Here is a 17306-nt window from a genome sequence, read left to right on the forward strand (position 1 = left end):
CACAAGGCAGAAAAACAACAGAAACTAAGGCAGTGTGCATATCTTTATTATATGTCTTCCACGTCTTCATCACAAATACTGGGGAGACCATTAATCAAGACAATGGACAAGTGAACAAAATTGAAATCATTACACCCCCCTTAAACCCGCTGAGTCATTAAAATCCCCCCATACACCCACGCTACTGCACATGGAGCACCAAGACAGCTGGACAGACAGGTGTGCCCAGGTAAAACAGGTGGGCCCAGGTTACACTGGTGTGCTGGGATTACACTAGGTGGGCTCTAATCTTCGTCTTCCTCCTCCGATTCTGTGTGGTAAAAAAAGAAGTACAGTTTAGAGATGTTTGTAGAAAAGTGAAGCAACGTTTCCAAAAAAGCACTACAAAATTTTACACAGTTTAGATCTGTCTGTAGGAAAGCGAAGTAACATTAAAATCAGTACAAAATCCTACACAACTTTATATAGCTTTTAAGTCAGAAAAAGCAATGTAAAGTACTATCTGCTCCACCCATGAGGTAATGCCAAAAATAACATTGGGAGTTGATAGAACAGTTGTAACAATGCTACAGTTCTTCTGTACTCCAAATCATATAACTGTAATTAACTATCAAACGTTGCTGTCTATGTCATAATCTTTTCCCTTTGCAGTCAAAATCAAACTCAGCTTTTTAAAATCTCAATGTTTCGATTTACATTTTCGTAATGTCCATAACCCTAGACTGTAAACTGTTGTTCTCTCTGTCCAAATCATTTCTTTTCATTAAAAACCCAATTTCTTAGCTTTTGATAATTTCAGTGACGAAAGCCTTGACTCTACCCACCTTCCTCTGCGCTCTGGAGCCACTCCACTAACTCCTTGGTCTGCTCCAGGAACACGGACCTACCCTTGGTGGAGTGCCCGTCCTTGTGCCACTTCAATATGGCGTCCTCGCTCAAAACGTCCGCTGGAAGGACAAACAGCAATGTTCAAGTCTGCGTCTAATGTCTTGGCTGCATTTTTTTCATATTTCACCCAAGAATAAAACTGATGATTTTAGAAGAAAGTTTTTGTCTTCCATAATACTATTTATACCATTCTTTTGAGATTTCAGTAGTTTTAAACTCACCCTATATCTATATGTACATACTTTTCTCAGAATACAATAAATGTGCAATAATATAGGAGAAAGTGTTCTTCTCAGAGAATCTCAGAGAAATGTTTTTACTTTGGTGCACACAGTTTCAGGGTGTGAACAGGGTCAGGTGCAAATTTTCACCCCAGCCTTCTATTTTCATGATTTTTTTTGTTGCTAAACTTGAAAATTTGTTTGTTTGTTTGTTTGAACCTTTGTTTATTCATGATAAGCTCAAATCGGCACGCAGGCCGCTTTTCATTGAGGTCATGAGGGAAGAGGTAAGGGTCAGATACAATATAACAGAGATACACAGTCATTTGAGTCCTAATAACTCTATCAACATAAATCATTACATGTTTATGGTACAGCAATATACAATTTCTACAACATACAACATAAAGTAGGGCGAAAGCTGGTTCATGGTCCGTGTCCGTTCGTTTAGTTCATTTCCGTTACTTCAAGAGTCTCTTGTTAAAAATAAAAATCTGTTAACCAAGAAATTAAATTGGTATGGCCTTAGTGTCCAGTTGAAGCTATCCTTTATCAAGCCAATCCCTACAACTTCTGTACAAAGTTTTTTGTCATTGTGGTGAACTGTGTACCATCTCGTAGTGATGAGACACAGTAATACATGTTTAGGGTCTCTATAACTATGCCCTCTTGGTTTAAGACACAGCCTCAAACAACCCCGAGTTACTCTAGCAAGTGAGAAAGGAGGGAGCCTGGTAGGGACCAAGGCCTGCTGGCAACAACACCTGCAATTCTAGACAAGAACAAATAAATTGTGACTCTTTGCCATCTGTGTCATTTCAAGCCACCTTTCCATGTTAATTCAGAACGGAAAATGTACAGGGCTGTAATCTGCAATTTGAATGAAATCTGCTATGTGATGCTCGTGCCCTACATTTGTATCTGGTAACAGTAAAGATCACTGAAGAATCTTCAAAAACATCAAATTTCTATTCTTTGGTTCCTGATCTTTTCCAAATAATGCCATCTCTGATTGTCTAATTGATTTCTGCAGCATTTTTCATTGTCCCAACAACTAATCTCCAAGCAGATCTGTTGGTTGCAAGGCAGTATCAAAAGGTATACAGAGATCTCCAGTGGCTTTGGACACTGGTTGGCCCTTTTCATGTTTGGCCCTTGCATGTAGATCTGCTTGGAGATTAGCAATAACAACCTAACGATTGATCTTCTCACCTTTGTAAAACAGGACGAGTATTTTGGGGAACACCTTCATGAACTGGATGTTGTCGTAGCAGTAGTTCTGTATCTTGACCAGAAGGTCCAGCTCCGAGCGCCCCTGGGTGGTGAAGGCTGCCAGCAGGGGGGCATATGCCTGGGGGAGGGGGGTAGATATGATCGACATATGAAACTACAAGCATGAATGCATGAATGTGTGCTTGCAGAGACATGCACACACACAAACATACAGACACACACACACACAAACTACATACCAACACACACTAACCCCATACAAACACACACACACTCTCACACAAGATAACACTGTTTCTCTCTCTCCCTCTCCATTCACACAGTACTACATGTATGTCTATCATTGACCCCAGTCGCCAACTTTAATCAGCGAGCAATATATGTAGGCCATGATTTGTCTATGCATTGCTAAGTAGCAAAATGGGTCTACACAAACTAATGCACACATGCTCGCTCACACACAGACACACTGTTTCTCTCACTTTCATTCACGCTATAGCATATCTATCAACCCCACCTTCTACCAGTGAGCATTAGGGCAGAGCTTGTGTAGATGAATTGAACTTTGAAGTAGCACAAAATTATCTACACATACATGTACATTGTACAAACATGTATGCCACAAACATTCTTTTGTCTCTTCTGTAAACAAGCAAACAAATAACCATGTTGTTACTGAGGCAACATACAATTATATAACAACTTTTCTTTTCCTTTGCAGTAAACTGTCGAGTGATGGAAGACAGTAACACATGTTTAGGGTCTCTATAACTATGCCCTCTTGGTTCAAGACACAGCCTCAAACAACCCCGAGTTACTCTAGCAAGTGAGAAAGGAGGGAGCCTGGTAGGGACCAGGGCCTGCTGGCAACAACACCTGCAATTCTAGACAAGAACAAATAACTTGTGACTCTTTGCCATCTGTGTCATTTCAATTTTTCATCTTTTCAAAATTCTTTTAAAAGAAAAACAAATATTCAAATTGGCTTCTTGACATGATTGCTCGGGACTTTCAATCTTAATTATGTGAAAGGTAAGTAAAATGGAACAACCTTTTGTGGAAAATTTCCGGCTTCACACCCATACCCATATGTCTTTGTGACCCTGCTCGATGCACATAGAGATAGCAGCACTTAGGATGTACATGCACAGAGACACACACACACACACACACACACAGACAGGCACCAGACATACACAGAGGCACACAGGCACACACACACACATAAACAAAACACATACACACATGAACACACACACACACAGGCACACAAACCTACACAGAGGCACACAGGCACAAACACAAACACACACACAAACAGAACACACACACACAAAACAACATAGACAATGGCTCTGTACATGACGAGTAGGTTGATAGTACGAGTCTCCCCACCTTCAGGAGCCGGATGGCCTGCTCTGCCACCAGATCCTCCTTCTTGTTCCACTCCACAGACTTCATGACAGAAAACCACACCTAGGATTTCAACAAAATCACAAAATTTAGGATTGCCTTCTTTTTTAATTTGTTTGCAAGAACAATCAACAACACCATGCTTTGATAATCTAAATTATGAGAGTCATATAAAAAGCTATCAAATTCTGACAGAGAAACTAGCAAATTAAGCTATCTCTCCCAAAAATATCAAGAAATGTACATGTTGGAGAAAAACACTGAGATACTGGCTATTTTCGGCAGCTTTTCTCAAAAACGACACAAAAACTCACCTGCACGACGACCTCATGCTCTGCTAGCTCATTCTTCTTCATGTAGTCCTTCACGTAGACAACAATCTGTGCAAAAACACACAGGCACACAGACATCAACACTTCATATTTGGTTTTCAACATAGTAATGATTCAACATCCAGAGACAGGTAATAACATCAGGACAACAGCTTGTTATCAGTTTGGACTTTGAAGCAAAAACAGAAGGTTTCTCTATCCTTCTCCGTTTTCCTTAATGTTTTACTAAGTGTCATGCCGGTTCACTCTCTGATATTTGGCTAGTCCCGATGACCGTGATACATGCCTGTACCATGCACTAGTATCATTGAATGATTACTGAAAGATCATTGGGAGGTTATAGAAAGATCACTTGAAGATCATTTAGGTCATTGAAACATCATTGGAGGACCCTGAGGATCATCGGAAGTCCTTTAAGATCATCGGGAGACTTTCAAGATCATCAGCAGACTGTTAAGATCATCAGCAGACCTTGGGGATTATTGGAAGAGATTGGTGATCCTTGAAAGATCATTTGAAGATCTTGAACGCTCACTGAATAAGACTGTTGAGAAATCTGTCAAATTTTTGAAATCTCAACTATCACAACCCTCATGCCTCTGTAGAAGCCCCATTTTAGCAGCTCCTAACTCAGCAGGTACAAATGTAGGTTGTTAGTTAAGGGAGGAAGGAACTACAGATACTTACAGCAGGAATGCCATTGGCCAGCTTGTAGAGATACAAACATTATTGTGACCAAGAACAGGTGCATACAAGTACAGTACACTACAGCACAGGATAGACAGGGTGAGGAATCTAACATACAAGGACAGCCTCCCTAATGTTTGCATGCACTAGGAGCGGGTGGTGAACCCTAAAGCAACCATCACACACAAGGAGAAACAGCTCACCCAACAAGTTTGCAAGCTCTAAAGGACATTTTCTGCAGCAATATGGTTTTGGAAATCGCCCACGGGTCCACAGAAAGAATAGCTGATTCTAATGTATTAGCTTATCGTGGATCGCAATTAAGTCAAGGTCAAGGTCACCAAGCCCTGTCCAATATAACATGGTAGGTTTTCAGGCGATATGCTTGACTTTTTTTTAGATTTGGCGACTTTCTCATGATCAAGAAATTTGGTCAAAGTTTGTGTGCATCTTAATCTCATCATCTTAAGAGAGCTATTCATTTAAGATTCCTCCACTGCATTTATCTATTCGGAATTTTATGGATGGTAACAGCCAATATAGAATTACATTTACGTATGACAGTACATGGACTGAAGGTTAGGCGTAGGTAGACAAAAAATATCTGCATGTCTCTTTTACGTAGACAATGCAGGAAGTGTTTTGAGCCCTAAAAGTTTAGCTGTCGATTCTATAAGCTGTACGTTTATCAATTTGTTTGATAGTTTGTTTGCTTGTTTGTTTACCTCCTTGACGTCGTCCTCGTTGGAAATCATGTCGGCCAGCTTCTTCTGCAGCTCCTTTTTGTACGCCACATTCTGTTGTCCCTTCTGTAAACAAACAAACAATCCGGTTACGTTGATGAAGGCTAGACATCCAGGTATTAAGATACGCCAAAAATAATTACTCAAGCAATTGGATAAGATTTTGAAACAGTCAGACGTTTCAGACAGTATCCACTGTCTTTCGTCAGTGACTAACGATAGGACTGAGAACACCGGGTTTTATACCAAAACTCTGAATAGATATGTTGAGGTAAAGACAATTTAGGATGTCTTGAAGAAGTCTTTAAAAAGAACTTCAAACAATCCGGTTGTAAGAAGATGTCAGGATGGCTGACCAAGAATATCACGAACTGAACGGTTAACTCCACAACCTCAATTTCCAGTAAGCAGTTCTACAGATCTCCCAGACTGCCTCAGACCTTACTCCCCCCCTGCTGTCTTATCGCATCTTATCTGGGTTAGCGGGCCAAATCAAGCCGATCATAGTGATAATAGTTACATGTATGTGCCAACTTTGTCCAATTTCACATTTTAGCTGATTTGTACATCTTCATAATTCTTTCATTGTCTTGGCAGTAAATAAACTGTAGAGTGTTGTAAGACAGTAACACATGTTTAGGGTCTCTATAACTATGCCCTCTTGGTTCAAGACACAGCCTCAAACAACCCCGAGTTACTCTAGCAAGTGAGAAAGGAGGGAACCTGGTAGGTACCAGGGCCTGCTGGCAACAATACCTGCAATCAATTCCTCATGATAAAAACAAGGAGTAAACTTTCATATTAGCAACACCTTATGATTGCTGGGGACTGTCACTCTTAATTATTCCAAAGGTATTTAAAATGGAACAATCTTTTCTGAAAAATTTCACAACCTTATCCATACTGCTTGGTGACCCTGCCCGCCCCCAGACAGAGGCACTGAGGAAGTACACACACACACACACGTGCACACAGACACATCTAACATAAATGCACACACTAATACATGCACACACACAAGCACATGCTGACACACATGCACACAATCCAAAAACAACACTTCACTATCTTAGGGCTAAACCAAATAACCTGTGAAAAACTAGTGGCCGCACCTGGAAATCAGCGACTGGCCCGAGACCAGCTGCACGGAAATGGGACTCCAGGTGCTCCTGAGAACGTTTGTTGGCCGGGAACAGCTCCTACAGGTGCAGGAAAAAACATTTACAATTGAATGTCAAACCTTCTTCCCTCAATCATTTTCATTCACATCCATAAAAAACCTTTAGCACACTGAAGTAGCTGTCTGGCACCCCATTCTCTATTGGTTACAGAGTTAGGCAGCAGGGAGAAGGAAGTATCTGACTGTGGACTGTACAAATTTACACCCCATATACTAACCATCTTATATCTGTACTCTGCATCAGTAATTTTTTTTTTACATCATCATCATGATCAGTTGTCGACAGCAATCTTCAACTATCAATTAACAGATGAAATTAGAGAGAGTAAGCAGCTCGATTCATACATCTTGGGCAGATTTCCCTGTATGTTTGATTATGTCACTCAGAGTCTAACAGCTAAATAAATATGATAAAAAAGAGCAAACTTACCGGCAGTCGCTGTTCAATGTTGGCGCGGCGCAGACAGGAGATCAGATGATTGACATCCTTCTCCGACAGCCACGTCTTGAACACAGCGGTCGCAAAGTCAAGACCGATCCCTGCGGCAAGAAAACACCAACAGAACATAAGTCCATCCTACCACTACACCATAGTGTCAGTATTTCTTAGAGCGATTTCAAGGTTGCTCACTACCTCCATGACAATGGGAGGTATAGCTTTGGGCCTGTTTGTCTATCTACAGGTGTGTGTCTGTGTGCGTATCCATTGCAATATCTTAAGAACCTCTGGATGGATTGCGCTGATTTTTTGTATGTTTGTAGGTAGTGAGGAAGGTCAGGGTTGATTTTGGACTTCCTCTGGGTTGACCTTGGTATTGCAGCAGAACTTCCGGTTTTCATGTCTTTGATCCTTGACATGCTGTAGTCTTATTTTCAGTTTACATATCTGTGATAGGCTTTAATTCATGATTCAGTGCATGAGCATAATGAGTGGTATATGTAGATAATAAAGAAAATAAATTATGGTCCACCAAAAGTAAGAAACATAACTAATACCAGCGAATTTTAACAGTCTTGTAGGAAAGAAATCCAAGTTTTTGTTTGTTTGTATGCTTTAGCAGGATGAAATGCATGTGTCCGTAAGGTCAGATATTCTCAAACGTATTTCATGGTGATCCAAGAGGTTTGCTATCATCATTCCAAATCCCAACACCACACATCAGAGGCCTGCAGCCCGCGATCCCCGTAAAAAGGGGACGAAAATTCCCACGAAAGTACATCCCAGTGTAGTAGCATGTACGACAAACGTTTCTTTGTGCATTACTTCAAGACTGGATATATCACATCAAATAAAAAGATAAAATAAAAAAACACATCTTTGTGTGTAAGTCAAAGCATTATCATTAGTGATACAAAAAAATACTTAAAACTCAAAAGTTAAGTCAAAGATATGAAGTCCAGAAATATTGGTAATCTAAAACTGTCCAGAATGAGAGTATACATAATAGTAGTTGTTGTTAAAACTCTGTCGAGAAATGAGTATGTTACAAAACATTCAATAATGTAATGAGCTAACACTGATCCATTCACAAAATCAATCAACCCATCAACAAAACAAGTGGTTTATTAACAGATATTACAGCTTTAGGAAGAGTTTTTAACTGTTAACACTATTGTTTCTACCGTCAGAAAATTCTTACATGTTCTTAAATTAAAAACAAAACAGACACAATGAGACCATCACCTTATTTTGCCAGGTTCTCATGAAACAGGGTGGGGAGAATGTTACACCTACATGTAAGGGCGGTTATACGGGCTCAACGGATACAGATATCATCATGTGGGGTTTAACTAGTGTTAACACTCCAGTTTCTACTGTATAAAAATTCTTTGACGTGAAAATGCAGACAACAAGTCACCTTCTTTGACCAGGTTCTCGTGGAACAGGCTGGGGAGAATGTTGGCCGTGACCTGTAGGTTAGTTAGCACCACGACCGTGATATATAGACACATCATCATTAGTGGTGCAGATCGGTCCGGCCGGACTGGTTCCGGACTTGTAAAACGTTTAGGTTCAAGTCCAAAAAAACCTAAACGTCTGGAAACAAGTCCGGACTTGAAAAAAAATTCTCTCACTCATACACTCCTTTTTGTTTTAAACCATCTTAAACCTTCCTTAAATCGTGAAATTTGCACTAGAAAAATATTAAAACATTGCTGTTTTTGTGTTTATAACTGAACTTTTGTGTTAATTACTGACTGTATATAATTCCGTATATATAGTTTTCAAATTACATGTAAACTATCTGCCAATATGCAATTTTACATGTAACACGAAAAAATATTCCAAAATTATTGTTCAGGTCCGGACTTTCAAGTCCGGACCTGAACCTAAACCTCTGGACTCGAGTCCGAACCTAAACCTAAACTCGGGTTTAGATCCACACCACTAATCATCATGTGGGGTTCAAGTTCAACTAATGATAACACTACTCTTTAAATGCAAACAAAAGATCACCTTCTTTGACCAGGTTCTCGTGGAACAGGCTGGGGAGAATGTTGGCCGTGACCTGTAGGTTAGCTAGCACCACGACCGTGATATATAGACACATCATCATGTGGGGTTCAAGTTGAACTAATGATAACACTACTCTTTAAATGCAAACAAAAGATCACCTTCTTTGACCAGGTTCTCGTGGAACAGGCTGGGGAGAATGTTGGCCGTGACCTGCTGGTTTGCCAGCAACACGGCCGTAAAGGTCGCCAGCCGGGCACGCTCGTCGTCGCTAAAACCCTTCAGGAAAATTAGGACCTGCCGAGAAACAAGCAAGAGTCCTTAGACGTTTCCTTCATACTCCTGTACATGGTTGGGTTCTAGCGATGTTATACTTAAAAATATAAAGCCTTTTTCACAAATAAGTCCTTAAAATTCATATACTTCATTCAGTTTAATTAAGACACCCACTTTTCTTAGACTCACAATTTGTTTCAACCTCTGTTGTTACCCTGTTGTGCAAGTGTCCATCCTAGCTCTGGTTTGCTCCTATCATCGCTTCTTTGGAGAATAGTCTAGCATCCATCCCCCATTTAAATGTTTGGTCCTTACACCCTACATTATTTCCGGAATTCAACATTTCTCAGAAGTAGTGTAACAGGTATCTGAATCCTTATTGAAACCACCATGTCATCATTTCGTTACAAGGACCTTCTGACTCTCATCCAAATTTTTGGCGTATATTTGAATGCTTTCTCTATTAACGAGTGCCAGACTATTCTGAAAGGGAAGTGATCAGAGGAGCAAACCGAAGCTAGAACTGGGTTGACCTTCAAAGCTGACCTTACCTTCTTCATCTCATCCTCAAAACTCTTCTCCAGGTACTTGTAGCGCCGGATCAGCTTGTTAAAAACCTGAATAATGGACGGAAATAAATAACATCAGTTTACTGTAAAAAAATATTGCCAGCTGAATTTTGTTTCCTGAGCTTTAGAATTACACTTATGATCATTTACCACCATAAAAAAATTCACACACTAAATATCATCAAAATCTATCTTTAGCTTCTCAAGTTACACTGTTTACAAACAAAAAACACACATTAAGACCCCAAAACATAACCTAATTGGCCAAGTTGATAATCATATTCTTTTTTTAATAACTAAAGGCAACAGATAAAACCTTTGGTGAATTTTCTACCAGTAGTATATGTACCGATGATTACACTGCAGGGATGCAAGATAATTCCTTACAACAGGAGTGAATCAGAATGATCTAAGGAAGGTGTTCTAACCTCCGCCTGGGTACGCATGGCCGCCACGTCGTCCGGTGTGGTAAACACACACACGTCCACGCGGCATGCCTTTGTCTTGTCGGCATCTTCAATCAGCGAACCGCCAGGAGCTACAATAACAAAAAACACACCAACTTTAACAAATTAACCCTGAACTTTTCCCTACACTAGATGCATGTTCACATCATGCATGTTCAAATTGAGGAGAATCATGAATATTTAAAGTGTTCAAATTTACAGTTCAAAATAGAATAAGCATGAGCCAGTTACTAGTGTTAGTTGGTGTATATAGATGAACCCAAATGATGTGGGTACACCCAAGTTGCCCAACTCTCAATCTAGCAAGTCAGACAAGGAACAAGGTCCAATAGAGGGGACCAGGTATTGCTGACACTTGCATTTTTCTGTCTAGAATAAGTAGAAAAGAATTCTAACGTGTTCGAAAGTCAAATCAAAAGGTTTCTATAGATAATGTTTTGGGCAACTTGTCCTCTACCTTCGTAAGGGCATAATGGCATATCAAACTTTTGGTTGTTTTAAAAGAACCTTCAAACGACTTACCAACCTGCAAAAGCTATTTACAGTTCTACATATTTTATTTACACAAAGACTATCTGTTTCTGCAAGAGCAGATTATTTACAAAAGAGGAATCTAGTGAGAGAGAAATCTACAGTTGTACACATCCGGTTTTAACAAAGAAAATTTATTTTTTTCTTCAATAACAAGTTGTATACAAAAGTGTAGAAGCGGGATATAATGAGTATGGACTTACAATTGTACATATCAAGTTTTTTCAATAACATATTGTTAACAGAAGAGTAGAACAGGGATCAAATGACAACGGACCTAACATGCCCCCAGCAATCATGATGTCGAGCAGGGTCTCGGCATAGCGCCGGTAGTCAAGGCGACTGCCCTGCTTGTCTAAATAACGGGAGATGGCCTCGAGGTCGTTGCCCTGTTCATTAAGACCTTGCACAATCTCGTCCCGAAAGGCTGTAGGCTCAAATGTCTTTTTTTCATCTGCAAAGACATGAAAATAATGTTAAGTGTTAGCATATCATTTGTACAAATGTAACACAATCATGTGGCAATGCTATCATTCATGTTTGTTTCTAAAACTAGTAAAAGTAGTGTCTGTGTGCATCTCTGGTGTGCATAGTCCAGTGGTTACAGTGTTCTCACCAGAATTTTTTCACAGCATAGGGGTCAGGTACAGAAGGCCAACTTTACGCGGTGCAAGTCATGCATGGAGTGCTGAAGACATGACCAGAGTAGGGAGTCCGGCATGTTCCCCCAGAAAATTTGTAAATTCATAACCCAATGAGACATTCTTTCATGCATTTTGAGGGATAAATTTTTTCCTCTGTCACAGCCTCATTCTAAAGCCAAATATGAACTTTTTATAAGATTTATGAAGGGTCACAAGGTTTGTCCCAGAAAGAAACACCCCTATGCTGGTTGAAACACAGCATAGGGGTCCAGATCACAGCATAGGGGGTCCAAATCACAGCATAGGGGGCCCCTATGCTAAAAAGGCCCGGCGAGAACACTCAGGACCAAGAGGTTGGGAGTTCAAATCCCGGCTGTTGTCGCTCAACTGACTTTCATGCTAGTGGAAAGGGTCACAGTTGTTAGGACAGGACGTTAAGCTGTGGTCTTCTGTTCACTGTACTTGTGGAAAATAGCTAGGGGAATTTTCAGATTAAATTACCATTGTAGCCTTAAAAAAAGGACAATGTTTGGCATTCAAAGCTTTTACATAGTATCAAACAGTCTTAGGCATGGACAGTATTCCTAAGAATATTAATCATTTCAGATTCAGAAGCACATGTAATCTTAGACATAAGATGTATATAAGGTGAATAGCAATTCTTAGGTTTTTGCAAATGTCAGATGTCTATATAAAGAAACTTTTGTCCTTCAGCTGTACTAGTAATCAGCTTAACAGGTCAAAAAGGATCACAGCAAAAACCAGTTCTTCTATATCATGCTGGGTGCTAATAATCCCGACCAGGCTTGCGCTTGCTCAATAGTGCATAGTCAGTGCAAGGACGCCCTTTGCCATCAAAGATTTATAGTTTGCATGGATGTTCACAGAATTTTTCAATACTCTCCCAGAATACAAGTTCAGCATGGTTTTCATGATATTTGCAGAGCTTGAAATACTGTTAATTCCTTCACTTCCTTTACTTTCACCTTTTGTTTTTTAGGAGAGAAAATGAGGTTTTTATGATGATTAAAACTCAGAGTTGAAACAATGCTATAGTACAGTAGAAATACATTGGAAATCCATATAACACTAAAAACAATCCATTTTCTCACTGCCATGAAATTGAACCCTTGCAAACTTAAACTTGAGTTAAAGCCTTTGTATGGGGGTTGAAAAGTTCCCCTCACCCTTACACAATTGGTAATGATCTGTCCCTGTTATATGACATAGGAGATGAGTACTAGAGCAGCTTTCACTAATGCACACATGCATTAAAACCCACTCTGGGGAGCAAGGGAATCTGAATGCACTAATGTTTCTAGCCAAGGTTAGACTATCATTGCTTCAATGTCACTGTCGCATAACATGTAGGCTTCATTTTAGACTTCAAGCTATTTCTGTAACAAAATACATCTATTTTCAACATACGAAGACAAAGTAAGGCTTCTACAGTGCTTAATTTGACAATTTACTTTATCTTGTATAAAATTTTGTGCAGGTCAAATCTGTACAAGTCAGCACATGTACAAAAGGACCATCTGGCCAATGTGGCCACTTTTTGAAGTTTTTAGAAAAAGGAAGAACCACTTTCCTCAAATCAATTATAACCAATTGCCAACAGCTGGAAAAGAATTGGAAATGTTCCCTAGTTTGCTACATATGTCTTCTGTCATGCTGACAGTTTGAGGCTAATAAATCGATAATATGGTAAGAATATTGAGTCTGTGGCAGAGCTGTCTTGTCCAATTTGAGTGGTCATCACTTTCACCACAGGGAATAATGCAATCCTTTTGATTCTCCATGCGGCTAGTAGTGGCCGAGATTTCTTTCGTCTAGGGGGGCAGACGAAAGAAATTACGGCCACAACTTGCCCCCTTGACCATAACCACTGCTTGGATAATAGTCCTGTTTGTAAGTGCAGTCCTTGTGGCTTCACAGAATTAGAAACATTTGGTGGATTCAATGTCCGAATGTTAACACCATTGCAATGTGGCTTCATTCCATCCTTTTCATACATTCAATTCACCAACTTTCAGTTTATCATTTAGCCAGGCTACGGCAAATGTAGGAAATGTTCTTGATGGTTTTATTTTTGAGGTGACCTTTCTATTGTGACTTTACAACTCTGCGATTTTGCATTTCCAGTGTATCAGCATCACTAGTACTACTGTACCAAAGAACTTTGTCCACTGCAAAAACTCCTTTCCCCTGCTACCATGAAATCAAGACCCTGCAAAAATAATCTCAGGTATCATAATCTACATTCAGATGGTAAAAAAGGGTGGGGGGCATGCATTGGAAAGACTATAATTGTACATGCAGTTTATGTTGCAGCGTTGTGTTGTCCTAATGGTTAGGGTGTTTGGCCCAGAATCAAAAGATCCTGGGTTCGAATCCCCTGGCATGCCAGGTATGTTATGATCTTGGGTAATGCACTTTACATGTCTTTCCTCACTCCACCCAGGTGTGAAAATGGGAAGCTGACTTCGGTTGGGGAGGTAAAAGGCGGTGGAAGGAGAGAGTTTCCAATACCGTGTCCTAGACAAAGTGTGTAAGCCCTGAACTGCGACATACTGTTATTTTTTTACCTTTCAGTCAGGATCATGGCTGGTAATAGTGGTTTAATTTTGATTGAATTTGTATGGTTGTATATAAATTACATGAAATATAGTATTATATGTTTACCTTTGCAACTGTCCAGCAAAATAATGGCTAGAGTCATAAAAGACCTGAGAAAGGACTACTGAAAAGTTCAGGTAAGAAGAACTTGGTTGTGGACATGAAAACTCCTGATATTTCACAACTGTAGCATGTTTTGATAGCCTGTTGTTCCATGGGGAGGGGGGCACCAGGCAGTACAACATGCACCATTCTCTGGCACACATCACAAACCCAGCTTCAACAGTGACTGAAGTCAGGCACAGCCAGTGTAAGCATGTGCCATGGTGCGAAAAATAACACCTATCAGTATCAGATCTGATCACCCATCTTTTGTTTGGTATCTTCAAGGCTACTTGATAATCAGTAAATAGAGTAATGAAGTACACTGTACATGTACATAAGTCAATAATAATGTTACACCTTTTCCACTAGAGGATGATATCGCTGAGTGACCAAAGATTTGACAAATTGGTCAACAAATTTCATACATAAATAACTTTTTTTTACATTCTGTGTGTTTTATTGCCTTATACATGCAAATCATGCTTTTACATCTTGCATATTTAGTGTAATTATGTAATTATGTAATCAAGGGTCGGACACATCTAATTTTGTTCGCTGTACAGCAATTACTACTGAAATAGCACTGTCCAGTGGAAAGGGAGCCTTACTGTATTACATACAGTCATTCATTTCATCGTCAAGTTCACGGTAGAAAAATTTCATGGTTTAAGAAAAATTGACATTTTCACGAACTTAAAGTTCACGGTGATGTTGTGGGGAAGGATGAGGAGTAGTAGTAATACTAGGTATTGTATGATACTAAACGCTAGTTGTTGTAGAGAGTTGGGGAGGGGGGGCAAAAGACTATTTTTCTTACGATAATAAGTTTACGGTACAGAGGTGACCATAAAACCAGTGAACATAAAGTTACAGTGAAAGAAACAGGAGTTACAGTACTCGTCTGGTACCATAAACATGCACCTACCCCGTTTTCTGGTCCGGATCTTTTGACCGCCGAGCGTTGGCTTGGGCTGCTTCTGACTCATAAAAATTCTTGCTGCAATAAGAAGAGAGCTGATTTTCATACATGCATCTTATACATGGGGCACAAATCAAATACAGGTGCTGACAAACATCTATAAAAGCAAACTCAGATCACAGACTTGTTTACCATTCCCTTGTTAGGGCCTAACTTCAAGGTACAAATGTAGTCCGCATGTGGCTAGTTTACCAAACTGGAAAGACAACCTTTATACAACTAAATTATTCAAAGCTCCAAGCTTAAAAACATAACAAAATTTGCCCTTATGGTGAAATACTCAAAGTATATATTCACATCTGCCATGTTCTTTTCTGTAAAACTAATTCTTTTTAAAAGCAACCTGTGATATTTGGCCTGTTCCTGCTTCTTTCATACCGCCCCCCTCCCCCATTCAAAAGCAAATAATTTTTGGCTTGGTTTCATTTGGCATGCTCTTTCGACCGCAAAAACCTCTCAGTTCCATCCAAAACCACCAAAATAAACAATAAAAGACATTAGATCATCTAATATACAAAGGAAATTATGTGGAAAATTAGAAAATTGCAAATTTGTTTACAATGAAACCGTCATGACAAAAGAAAATGGAGCCGTAAGGCAAAAATTATGCGGCGGCAGCCGCCTTGCGACATGTTGGTCAAACAACAAGAGCAGAATTTTAGTATGATTCCACCTCTTCATCTTTTACAGAAAACACCTTCTTCACATTCCTCTTTCCTACAAGAGGGCTTATACGCCTTGGCTAACAGAGTTCATTCATTTTTCCAAACGGTATCTATGACTAAGACGCGCCGAAAAAAAGACTTCCGGCCCAAGACACATGCTTGCCGTCCGACTCGCCAAGATATCGTACGATTTTACCCCCCAAAATAAAACCAGACCCTCCGAGACAATTATCACAACACCTACTTCAACATTAACTCGTAAAATCTTCGTGTTGCTGGTTTAAGAGGTAAAATTTGAAGGAATTTGGGGCCAGACTTACCAGTGTTTCTTCTTTGTCACACAAACTATGACAAACCGGGACTAAACGTGACTAATTTTGCACACGGCACCAAGCTGGAAAATACAGCTGCACCATGGGCAATTTCCCGATATGAAGACCATCGCTGACTGGGGTAAAGTCCCGTCCTGTGGGATTCAATGTACCAAGGACACTTGTTATAACAATATGAAAAAAGGACATTAGATGAACTAATCTCTGGGTTCTAAAAAGAAAATAAGATGGGAAGGAAATGGGTGATTGCTGCATCTGCAATCCTCCCTGTGTGTTTGACTGAATTTTGTAAACTTGCTATTAATCAATCAAATCGATTTTGACAATTTGCTTTTCATTTCAGCCCCGCTAACGTTATAAGAATATGTTCTTTCTTTTCTTTTCTCATGTTCGCTACTTGCTTTTTTATCTATTTATTCTCTTGTTGTCGACCTCACTAAGGACAAATGCATTTGTCATATCACCGCCTTGCCTCTCTTTTCGGAATAAAGCAATAATCAAGGACATTATATAATACAAATGTACAAAAAAGAATAAGATTTTTAAAAGTTGCTTTTGAATCACCTCTCTGCAAATCATAATTCTGGCCATTCCATGGGGTCTTTGATGGCCTTTTGTTTCACTGTTTACACCTTTTACAGTTCTATTCAATGGGAAGTGACAGCTGGTTTGGGTCCTGTGTGAATCCACATGTGTTTTCCAAGGGGATGTCCTTGGGGTTTTCCCGGAACATCCCTGCTAGCTAATCTCCAAGCAGATGCTAGCTACTGGAGGGCTGGAGGGAAAAACAACTCGATGCCTCGATGAAGAAAGGAAGGAAGGAAGGAAGGAAGGAAGGAAGGAAGGAAGGAAGGAAGGAAGGAAGGAAGGAAGGAAGGAAGGAAGGAAGGAAGGAAGGAAGGAAGGAAGGAAGGAAGGAAGGAAGGAAGGAAGGAAGGAAGGAAGGAAGGAAGGAAGGAAGGAAGGA

At 39.9% G+C, this 17306-nt stretch overlaps 1 protein-coding gene across 2 annotated transcripts; it reads right to left on the reverse strand.

The window, feature by feature from the left end:
• Positions 1-30: 30 nt before the first annotated feature.
• LOC136446616 (eIF5-mimic protein 2-like) lies at positions 31-16457 on the reverse strand. Of its 2 annotated transcripts, XM_066445086.1 has the most exons (15): positions 16328-16457; positions 15289-15360; positions 11273-11449; positions 10426-10535; positions 9980-10045; positions 9314-9449; positions 7128-7237; positions 6630-6716; positions 5500-5583; positions 4775-4795; positions 4070-4135; positions 3738-3818; positions 2322-2460; positions 825-947; positions 31-310 (listed from the first exon to the last, which is right to left on the reverse strand). In XM_066445086.1, the coding sequence occupies exons 2-15, from the start codon at positions 15347-15349 to the stop codon at positions 285-287; spliced, it is 1287 nt and encodes a 428-aa protein (XP_066301183.1). In that variant the 5' UTR covers positions 15350-15360; positions 16328-16457; the 3' UTR covers positions 31-284. The 2 variants fall into 2 exon arrangements, with proteins under 2 accessions (XP_066301183.1, XP_066301184.1); XM_066445087.1 differs by lacking the exon at positions 4775-4795.
• Positions 16458-17306: the final 849 nt, after the last annotated feature.

Source organism: Branchiostoma lanceolatum, chromosome 12 (genome assembly GCF_035083965.1).
Source record: "Branchiostoma lanceolatum isolate klBraLanc5 chromosome 12, klBraLanc5.hap2, whole genome shotgun sequence".
NCBI classification, from domain to species: Eukaryota; Metazoa; Chordata; class Leptocardii; order Amphioxiformes; family Branchiostomatidae; genus Branchiostoma; species Branchiostoma lanceolatum.